This window comes from Suncus etruscus, chromosome 18 (assembly GCF_024139225.1).
Source record: "Suncus etruscus isolate mSunEtr1 chromosome 18, mSunEtr1.pri.cur, whole genome shotgun sequence".
In the NCBI taxonomy this organism is placed as follows: domain Eukaryota; kingdom Metazoa; phylum Chordata; class Mammalia; order Eulipotyphla; family Soricidae; genus Suncus; species Suncus etruscus.
The window spans coordinates 8,209,656-8,221,130 of record NC_064865.1 but is presented as its reverse complement, the minus strand read 5'-3'; the positions used below and the strand labels follow the sequence as shown (position 1 = coordinate 8,221,130).

General features: G+C 48.3%; 1 protein-coding gene across 1 annotated transcript in view; it reads right to left on the bottom strand.

The window, feature by feature from the left end:
- Window positions 1–6,208: 6,208 nt before the first annotated feature.
- Window positions 6,209–11,475, bottom strand: part of PACRG (parkin coregulated) — a 416,149-nt gene continuing 410,882 nt past the window's right edge. Inside the window, exon 5 of the mRNA XM_049765530.1 lies at window positions 6,209–6,697. Within this exon, the coding sequence (XP_049621487.1) occupies window positions 6,537–6,697 (161 nt within the window). The 3' untranslated portion in view covers window positions 6,209–6,536. The remainder of the gene's footprint in view (window positions 6,698–11,475) is intronic.

The following is an 11,475-nucleotide window of genomic DNA, read 5'->3' as shown; positions in this document are numbered from 1 at the left end:
GGCGCCCTTCACTGCCCCAGATGTATGAGGGAGGAGACAAAAAGGCCATTGAAGGCGCAGTTGCTAGAATGTGCCATTATGCATGCAGCTGAATGGAGGGACACAGAGGGCCACGCCGGCTGGAGGTCACTGACACACACCCATGGCGATGGGCACCGAGACGCATCTCTGCAGAGCTGCTCGGGATAGGCAGTGTGTGCACTCTGTATTGTGCGCTGAGCTGTGTGCGAGACAAGCAGTGATTGTCACCAGAATCGCACGGCCCAGTCTTAGGGCTGGGGGCCATTCACCGGGAAGTCTGTCTTCTGTGTCTATATAAATGAAACAATTTGGGAGTGAGTTTCAACTATAAAGATGACAAACCCATTGAAATTTTGGAAACGTTACTCTAAATAGGGAATCTTTGAAGACTTTTTTTTTTTTTTTAATTTTTTTGATTTTGGGCCACACACACGGGGTTATTTTTGGCTCTGTGCTCAGAAATAGCTCCTGGCAGACTCAGAGGATTATATGGGATGTTGGGGATTGAACCCGGGTCGGCTGAGTGCGAGGCAAATGCCCTACTGCTGTACTATCGCTCTGGCTCCAATCTTAGACTTTTAAAAATATGTTTTTCCCCTGATAACACTTGAAGTTGGCTCTCCCTCACCCCTGATTGATTTAAACCCTATTTTTTGAAGGTACACTGATTACTCATTTACCTGTTATTCTTCCCAGACGGGTCGCATTTTTTTACCTTCATGAGGAAAGTTTAAGTGCTTTGAGGGTCAGGCAAGACAAGGGGCTGTTTCTTAATTCTCTTTAGATACACAGACCCAAAGCCAAGCAGGCACAGGAAGGGGTGAACCCTTTCACCCAGATTTACACTTAGCAGAGATATGACAAAGTCAGCAATGAACCAAGAAGCCAAGTACCTTACAAATATTCCCATTGGGAACACACATTTATTTTCCAAACCAAGAACATGTAGAAAAACCAATGGCCTATGATATGAGGTGGTCTCATATCATATCAGAGCCAGAGGCTTGATAGGGAAAGACACTCCCCCCACAATCACATTCCCAACATATTTGGAGTAAAATCTCCAATTGGACAGTGTGGGTGGACAGAAATAGTTTGCAACACTGTTCCTCTGAGGTGGCCCTGCTAAGCCTCTGTCCCCATTAGCAGTTCCTGGTGGGCTTATAGTGGAGTGAGAGGGCTGGAGCTGGGTTTTCTCAGAGCAGGGCTGTGTCCTAGGGTTCCCTTTCCCCCTCACAGCTATTCATATTCCCTAGAAAAGGGCCCAGACCATGTGAGGTATTTTTAGCACCGATTCAACACAAGGATGTGTTTTCCGGTTGGAAACTGGCCCGGTGGGCCAAGTTCTTCTTTCCGTTGCAGACCAAGGGGAGTGGAGGGGACTGTAGAGAACTAAACGTGTGTGTGTGTGTGTGTGTGTGTGTGTGTGTGTGTGTGTGTGTGTGTGTGTGTTTGTGTGTGTTGGATGATAGAGGTCCCCCAGACCTGAACCCCTGGAACCTTTGGTGTCTTTACTAGGCCGAGTCTGGTATTGGAAACTGGCCAGAAAGTTCCCTTCTGGAATCTTCCCTAATTTTGACCAAAGTGGAGATTTTTTGTGAGGGTCTTGGATCCAGCTGTTTGGCATAGCCGACCAGGATTTTGTGGGTACTTTCTGGGCCTGGACACGTGTTTTCCTGATGCCAACAGGAACTTGATTCTTCCCAGTACAGAAATCAAAGGCCCCTTAGTCAGCTGGTACATTCTAGAAAAGGGAAGTGGCTGGGCTGGGATTGCTTAAAAAGCAGTTGCAATTTCCTGTCTCTGTTTAGAATCCAATCGGACGGTAGATGTTTGTAGTCAGAAGAATGTTCATAAAGTATGGTGTGGAGGGATGGGGCCGGAGAGATAGCATGGAGGTAGGGCGTTTGCCTTGCATGCAGAAGGCTGGTGGTTAGAATCCCGGCATCCCACATGGTCCCCTGAGCTTGCCAGAGCAATTTCTGAGTGTGGAGCCAGGAGTAACCCCTGAGTGCTGCTGGGTGTGACCCAAACAAAACAAAACAAAACAAAACAAAAATATGTTGTGTGTGGGGCTGGAGAGATAGCATGGAGGTAAGGCGTTTGCCTTTCATACAGAAGGTTATCGGTTCGAATCCCGGCGTCCCATATGGTCCCCCGTGCCTGCCAGGAGCAATTTCTGAGCATGGAGCCAGGAGTAACCCCTGAGCACTGCCGGGTGTGACCCAAAAAATCGCAAAAAAAAAAAAAAAAGTATGTTGTGGAGGGCTACTCCTCTCTCAGTGCTCAGGGGAACATGCGGTGCTGGGGATCAAACATGAGCCTCCCACATGCAAATTAGGTACTCGAGCCCCTTGAGCTGTTTCTCTGCCCCATATGTTCACCTCTCCTCTCCCCCACACCCACCTCTTCTCCCCTTCCTCCCCCCACCTCTCCTTTTCTCCCCTCTTCTCTTTCCGTTTTTTTCTTTTTGGTTACTCCTGGCTCTCTGCTCAGAATTAGCTGCTGGCAGGCTCAGGGGGCCATGTGGGATGCTGGGATTCGAACTGCTGTCGTTTTGCATGCAAGGCAAATGCCTTACCTCCATGCTATCTCTCTGGCCCCCCTCTTCTGTTTCTTCTTAATAGGGTCCTCCCCCAGTGGTGCCCAGGAGTGGCATATAGCCCCAGAATTTGAATTCAGTGTCTTTTTTCCAAGTCTTGTCTGGCCCTTCTTTAGAACATGTGTGTCTTGGTTCCCAGAACCTCTGCAGTTGATGCTGGAAGACAATAGCAGAGTAATCTTGAGGTATAGTGAGCAGAAATGGCCCAAGGATCTGTTTGGGCTTCTCAGAACTGTAATGTTGGAGCTGATGCAAGTTAGCACAGCCCTTCTGGAGAGAAGGTTCCAGGATGCCACAAGTTGCACTTTCTTTAAGCAGTTAAATAAAGTTCACCTGCAGTCACTCACAAAACTTCCCAACTTTGTAGTTCTGACTGATGTTTGTGGCTAATTGGGCAGAAATAATGTACTGCTTCTCCAGGGGCCCAAGATAGGGTTGGGGGAGAGGGACAAACTTCTGGTAGGGTGAAGTGTATCCAAGACCACACCTGTGAGGGGCCCAGTGGCCTGCCTTGTGTGGGACCTGGTTAGTGTGATGGAAAACGGGCCCACTTGTGTCCCTCACCTGTCGGAACACCTCAGATTGGAGCGCCTCAGGCTAGAGTACCTCACTTGGTTGGAGTACCTTAGGCTAGAGAATTCACATGCTGGAATACTCACCTAGTTGGACACCTAGTACCCAAGGTCCTCAGAGTTATAGGCAACCGTCCCCTGCTCCCAGGGGCACTGGACCTTGTGCTTGCAGCAAACCTGCCAAGTAGATCATTAGGCCTTTTTCCAGGGACTTGGCTGAGGGTCAGAGATTCCACCTCATGCCCCATTCCCTTGCTCTAGCCACCAGGAGAATTGTGGGAGCTTGGGCCCAGGATATATAGGTGAGACCACCCTATATATGCCAGTGCTTCCCTCTGGCCTTCCTGACTCCCCCACCCACTAGGCCATGCCCAATGACCAGGACAGTGTACACAGGAGGCAAAAGCCTTGGTCCTACACTGCACTAAGCCACATTTCAACCTGCGCCCTTCAGTGCTCTCAGAAAGGGGCTTCCAGACAGAAGGAGAGAACAAGGCCTCAGCCCACCCACTTTCTGTTACCTGGAGATGTCTGTCTGTCTATCTGTGTGCTTCCACACTTCTTTCACCTCTCTCTCTGGACTCTAACGGCAGAACTGTTAGTGTTGGGCAGTGCCTGTGGGGCAGATATTCAACCATGTGCCCTCCTCTGCCCTCCTGAGTCTGTTGAAAATGCTTTGGTTGAAGATGAAGAAGCTGAATATAGACAACCTTGAGACAAAGCAGCCTCTCCTATTTTGCTGAGTTTTCTTTTTTGTTTGTTTTTGGCCCATTCCCCAGCAGTGCTCAAGGGCTACTCCTGGCTCTGCACTCAGGAATCATTCTTGGCAGGCTCAGGGGACCATATGGGCTGCTGGAGATTGAACCCCGGTCATCTGCATGCAAGGCAAATGTCCTTCCCACTGTGCTATCACTCTGGCCCCATCCTCTTCTGTTTTCAGCTTCAAAAACAAGGTCTTGCCCACCAGCCCAGAAAGCACCACACATTCACCTTGTCAGCTGGATTTTCTGCAAAACGACTCCCCAGCCACAAGGTGCTCAGAAATGCCTCAGAGAAGCTCCACATGGGGACAGTTTTTACATCTAGTTGCTTGGCCTGTCTAGAACGTAGACATTTTCATCCCTTGTTTTCACTTTGATATATGTGGCTCTGCCAGGTCCTTCATCAGCTCTCTGGGCATTTGACAGCATTCCTGAGCTGGGGCACTGCCACCCTGCTCTTGCCCAGCTCCTGAGATACTGCTCCTCATCCAGAACCTCTGATTCTCAGTGCTAGAGGCAGCAAGTTTTGTTGCTGGGAGCTGGGCTCAGGCCATTCTTCACTGCCATTCTTCAGGCAGTTTCTCAGCTCTGATCCTGGGTTTGAGATGCTAAATGGGGCTGGGCATGCTTCTGAGAGATGACAGAGCCCTGTAAGAAAGTCCAGGGGGGCTCTGCAAAGGTATAATGAGTCCCACTTTCCCCACTCAAAGTCTCGGGGTCCCTGGGCCCTACTCATCACCTTGCCCAAAGCTCTGTCTGCTGGATACATATCTACGTTTACCCTCAAACACGCCCAAGACATGGTTTCCAGCAAGAGGGACAGACACATGGAGAAGGCTCATCTTGGGGTGTGGGGTCATGCACTGGGTTCTCTGCAGAGCGAAGCCCCAGGTCTTGCCTCAGGTGTGTGGGGTCAGTACCCCATCTTAGGGTGCTGGGGGCATCATTGAGCCCCAGAAGCCTCTACTCGGCCTTTTTTTTTCTTTCTGGTTTTTGGGCCACATCTGGTGACTTTCAGAGGTTACTTCTGGCTATGTGCTCAGAAATCGCTCCTGGCTTGGGGGACCATATGGGATGCTGGGGTGGGGGGTCGAACCACTCTGTCCTAGGTCAGCCACATGCAAGGCAAACACCATACTGCTGCACCACTGCTCCAGACCCCTTGGCCTTTTTTGAAAAGCTGCCATTGAGACCTATTGTCTTACACTCAAGCTGCCTTTTGGAATCTTTTTTCTCAGTAGAGTAAAAGTGTCACCTTTGTGACATGTTGAATTAAAGTAATGACTGTCAGTTGTATGTGTTGACTGTGATAAAAATATCCTGAAACTGTCACCAGATTCATGGTAGGATGGGAGGGACCAGGTATATGGAGAGAAAGAGGGAAGGATTGTCCAGGGACACAGTTGAGTTATTTGGACTTGCCACTCTGAAGTAGGGCTGAAACCAACCTGGGAAAGAGATTGAGGGTTCCCAAGTTCTGGGGGTCATTTTCTTTTTTTGTTTTGGGGCCACACCTGGTGACACTCAGGGATTACTCGTAGTTCTTCACTAAGAAATTACTCCTGGTAGGCTCTGGTACCATAGGAGATGCCTGGGATAGAACCGTGGTCGTCTGTGTGCAAGGCAAAGGCCCTTCCTGCTGTGCCATTGCTTTGGCCTCCTGGGGGACATTTTCTTTATGGTACTTATAACTCCATATGTGGGGTATCTGCCCTTAATGCACTGGTACACGAACTGAAACCAGCCTTCTTTCCCAGTCACCTTTACCTAATGGTAGCCATGCCCTGGTCCTTGGATTCTTTTCTTGTTTGCACTTTTTTGTGGTGTTCAGTGTCTATTTCTGGACCTGTGCTCAGGGATCATTTCTGGTGGGGCTCAGATACCCTGAGGATAGAACCTGTGTTGGCTGCATATAAGACAAGCCACTGACTGTCTATGACACTCCAGCCCCCTCCTTGGGTCTTTATCTTGCTGGTTTCCTCTTCCGTCATATAAACTGTAGAACCTCAACAAATTCAGATCATGGGTGCTTGGGCCAGCAGTGTAAACTTCTACAGGTGGGCTGAAGCTCAGAAGTGGTTGCAAATCTACATCCTGGGGTTTGGTTAAATGTCAGAAGCCACTGCTAGAGAAGTCCTGGGGTGCTGGGTCTTTCCCCCACAAGAGTGCTATGACACAAGCACCCCAAACTCTCCCCAGCCACTCTCTGACTTTGCCCTCAGGGCCTACAGACACAGAACACCACGGCTGAGTTGCATATGAAAATTCGAGTTTTTATTGTCTATACAACGGAAGGTTGACCCGGGTCTCCTGAGTCTGTGTGAGCCGTAGAAAGCAGCGATTCTTCTCCGAGAACAAATAAGCACAGTACACTATTGTAGTCTAAGAAACAGGCACTATTTATGGATTTGGGAAGCCTTGTTCTCAATAGGGCTCACCGTCCCATGGTCCATGGGCCACGATGTCAGCAGCTGGAGAGACGCCAGCCATGGGGAAGAACAATGAGATGCTCCAAGCAGTGGAGACAGATGGGCAGGGTGCTGTGGGGGGGGGCCTGGCTCCCATGCCACCGGGGCCACATTAATTTAGCAAGCACGATTCATAGGTCGGGACCATGTACTTGATGTTGATGAAGGCATCCTCCCCTCCGTAGCGCTCGAAGACTTCCAGTGTCTCCTGGATCAGGTCACCGATGTTCTCCCTCTTCTGCTGGCTGTAGTCGATCCCGTCTCCTGAATTCACTGTCATGCAAACACACAGAGAGGTCCGTTATTTCCCCACAGCTCCTCTTTAAAGCCCAGCATTTCCCCTATTGAAGAGGCTCCAGCCCTTCCTTTATTCTCCAGAAGCTTTGAGGAGCCATCTGTGGGCTAGACCCAATTTGGGGGCTGACCTTTTATTCTTTTTTAAACAAGTTCATCCATATTTAATTTGAGGAACATAAAAACTAAAGTAAGATTATCTTGAATTTTTTCAGTGACTATTGTCAAAGAGTAAAGACACCTTAAATTTTTGAAAGGGGGTGTAGTGTAGACTACACAGTGATCAGAGATTACTCAGTGCCGGATCCAATCTAGGTCCTTCACATGCAAAGCATTCATGCAATGCAGACCACTGGGATGTCCCTCATGTCTGAATCCTAAATTTAAAGAAATTCATCCAGCCAATATGTTTTGATTGTGCATATGCACAATTATGTTACCAAATTCATGGTTTTTAATTATTATTGTTTTTTGTTTGTTTGTTTTTTGGCCACACCCGTTTGATGCTCAGGGGTTACTCCTGGCTATGCGCTCAGAAATCACCCTGGCTTGAGGGGACCATATGGGACGCCGGGGGATCGAACCGCGGTCCTTCCTTGGCTAGCGCTTGCAAGGCAGACACCTTACCTCTAGCGCCACCTCACCGGCCCCATTTTTAATTCTTTTTTTTTGTCTTTTTGTTTTTGTTTTTGTTTTTTGGGCCACACCCGGCGGTGCTCAGGGATTACTCCTGGCTGTCTGCTCAGAAATAGCTCCTGGCAGGCACGGGGGACCATATGGGACACCGGGATTCGAACCAACCACCTTTGGTCCTGGATCGGCTGCTTGCAAGGCAAACGCCGCTGTGCTATCTCTCCGGGCCCCATTTTTAATTATTTTAAAAAATTCTTTTGTGTTTGTTTTTTTTGGTTTTGGACCACACTCAGTGGTGCTCAGGAGACCATATGGAATGCTGAAGATCTAATCCAGATCAACTGCATGCAAGGCAAGTGCCATATATACTGTGATGTCACTCCAGTCCCCATAAACAAATTCTTTAATTGAATTACCATGAGATATACAGTTCTAAAGTTGTTGTTCTGATTGAGTTTCAGTCATACAATGTCCAATACCCTTCACCAGTGCACATTTCCCATCATTTAATGTCTTCAGTTTTCCTTCCATTCTCCCCCCTTGCCCTCTACCCTGCCTGCCTCTGTAGCAGACATTGTCCTCCTCTCCCCTCCATCTCTCCTTGAGCTTACTCTTGGCTCTTTCCTAAGGGTTCCTGGTGTTTCTTGGGAAACTATATGTAATGCTGGGAATTGTTGAGAAGGAATTGATGAGATGAGAGAGAAAGACGAAAGACATGGCTTGGGAGCAGCAGAGAGAAGAACAGGCAGATAGCCAGAGGAGAAGCAGCAGAGAGAGACTGCTTGAAAAGTTTAGCATAGAAGCCATGTGAGAAAATGCACATGGCAGTTAGGGCCATGAACTAAAGCTGGCTGACTCCTATCAAACTTTAACTGACAGCCTGTGAAATTATTTCTTCACCATTATCTTGCATCTTCAAACCCACTGGCCAAAGGGCCTAGAGGCACCATGCCAAGGAAGGCCTCACCCAACACTAAAACCTAGTCTTTATATTTTATATTAAAGCAACAGAATAAAAAAGGGTGAAGAAATAATAGAGAACTTTTATTTCTATTGACCAATGAATGATGATTTAGACTAATGTACTTTTAATACTACCATATTTTCCAGCGTAGAAGACGACTTTTGAAACAAAGAAAAGTCAATCGAAAATCGGGGGTCGTCTTATATGCCGAGTATATCCTGAAAAATGTTTCAATATACCGCTAAATGAAAACTGTCTAAATATTGCCACAAAACAAATTTTCCAACTTGATCCTGCACCAATCACTGCAAGGCTGCTTGGACTGCCTCTCTAACTCAGCCAATCTAAGCAGGCTTTTGATGCATGCCAATTAGACAGTGTTCTGGACCCGAATCTACACTGTCTAAAGCCTGCTCAGATTGGCCAGAGTCAGAGAGGAAGTCTATGACAGTAGAACCTTTGAACCTTTTCTTCTTGTGAGCGGCTCACTGTGGACATACAGTTGCAGCACAGGAACATTCTGTCTGATACAGCGAAGATAGGCCTAAACCTATGTTCTAACTGCAAAATTAGGGGGTCGTCTTATACGCCGGAAAATACGGTAAATGTTTTGGCTTTGGTTTGAAGCTATGCCCAGCAGGCTTGGGGGTTACAATGTTAGCTATGTGCAGGGCTAGTGCCCTAGCCCCTGTGCTCTCTCTATAGGCCTGTCCTTCTCATTTCACTCCATCTCAGAGTTTGGAGATTAGTCCACAGTAGAGTTGATGAAAGCTCAGCAAAGAGCTGGCAGAGTCACAAAAGTGGGTAAAGTACATACAAGACACTCACAAGCCAGGGCACCCCTTCAATCTGGATCTTTTTTGTTTGTTTGTTTGTTTTTGTTTTGTTTTTTGTTTTTTTTTTTGTTTTTGGGCAGCGCTCAGGGGTTACTCTTGGCTCTGCACTCAGAAATAGCCTCTAGTAGGCACCGGGAACCATATGGGATGCCGGGATTTGAATCACTATCCGTTCTGAATTGACTCTACCGCTGTGCTATCTCTCCGGCCCCTGGATCCTTTGTTGTAGATGTTGCTGCTGTTGTTGTTTTGATCAGGAGCCCCTCTAGAGATTCGTGGTCAACAGGGCAGAGGGGTTCCATGTGAGGCCAAGGACACAGTGCTCCTGGGGTCTTGCAGTACTGGGGACCATGCAGGCCTGTGGTGGTGCTAGGGTTCCAATCTGACTCTTACGTAACAAGAGTTGTTTGGGCCTTTTAGTGCTTCAGGATCACAATAAGGCACATATAGAGGAAAACTTTGGCCAGAGGCAGTGCTGGCCTTGATCAATCTTCAGTAGGTATTCTGTGGACAGAGGGATGGATCACCCAGTGCCACCAGGACACATCTAGGCTCTCTCCCCTCATGGTCACTTAGTCCAGGCTGAGTTACCTGATAGAATTTCTCCCCAAAGGGAAGCAGGTGGCTGCAGGAACCGATAACTCTGATTGGATACTGGCTACCACTGGATGATTCTGAGAGTGTACTGGCTACCATTAAGGTATTTCTGATTGGCTATTGGCAGTCACAGGTGATGACTCAATCTGATTGGTTACTGGTTGTTCCCTGTTATGGCTTGTGCCAGTTGCTAGTTCTGGTGTCTCAGTCCAGACAGGTGGGCAGTCCCAGTGGGGTACCTGGAGACCACAGACATTTTACTTCACAGTTTTGGAGCAGCCCCGGAAAGGTTGTCTCCTCAGGGAAGACTTTTTGAGCTTGGATTTCCCTGGACTGGAGACCACCCAGCCCCCTGCTAAGGGAGAGGCATCTCAGGCTCTGGGTGAGGAATGTGGGAGGTTTCCAGAGTAGTGTCAATTCAATGGGGAGACCTTCCCTCTCCAACCCACCCATTTGTCCATTTGTTTCCATCCCCACACACATGTACAAGGCTTTTCCAGCGCTCACTGTGCTTGAGAGCAAGACTGAGCGCCGGACTCTGACCAGGCTCACCATTGAACCAAGTCTGGGGCCACAGATAAACCCAGAGCAAGGGAGGATGAGGCTGAGCAGGTGCCACCTGAAACCAGGGTACGGCTGGCAGCTAATGCTTGTTCTCTGCCAAACCTCACTGTCAGCACCCAGGCATTTGTCTTATTTAAAAGGTGTTCGAACAGGAGGAGCCAGAGTGATAGCACAGAGGGAAGGCATTTGTCTTGCACATGGATTTGGTTCCCCACATTTTATATGGTCCCCTGAAGGAAAAAAGAAAGAAAAGGTGAACGGGAACCAAGAAACAGCATTTTAGATCTTGCCCTCAGTTATTTTGGATATTTAAATATTTACTCGAGATGTTTCAGACCTAAACTAACTGTAGCATTTATGACCCCACAGGGCACAGGGAGACGGATCTCCTGTTGGATTTCCCCGAAAACTAATTAGTGAAATATGATGGCTTAGCAGAGGAAATGAATTGCTGCTCAGATTGGTTTTATGTGGTAGGGGAGAGGCAGCAGAAATGCTGGGCATGCTCAAAGGAAGAAATTCTGAGTCATCTGGGAAGGGTGCCCATCAATTTTTCTCACCCGATCGACTTAAAGCACTCACAAAGATGGAACCGGAGAGACAGCACAATAGGGAATGTATTGGCCATGCATGCAATTGACTAGGGTTCCATCTCCGGCATCCCGTATGGCCCTCCAAGCCCATCAGGAGTGATTCATGAGTGCAGAACCCAGAAGTAACCCTAAGTGCCACGGATGTGGCCCCAAAACAAAACAAAAAGGTCTCACAAAGCCATTGGGAGTAGGTGAGAAGGAGGGCACTGTGATGGGTGGAACACTTGGAGGTATTTGTTTCGGGAAGGAGAGAGAAAAGATGTAAAGAGAGAAAGTCCCAGCAAGACAGGGAACCCAACACTGGCTTCCAGAGAGAGAAGCAAAGGAATGAGAAGGCCCAGAAAGAAGATGGACATGGACACTTTCACTCCCGGATTGTGTTTCCAGGGAGAGTCCAGCCAGAAGTTAATTGGCTAATCTTTAACTCCCACCCCCAACCTGCCCCTAATCTGGCTTTCCTGGTTCCAGGGGAGGGCACTGGGCAGAAGGATGCCTGATTCCTGCTTGCTTAGGACTCCCCAGTACATGGCACAAAGCTCCAGAATACAGAGCTTGGTGGCCAGTGCTGAT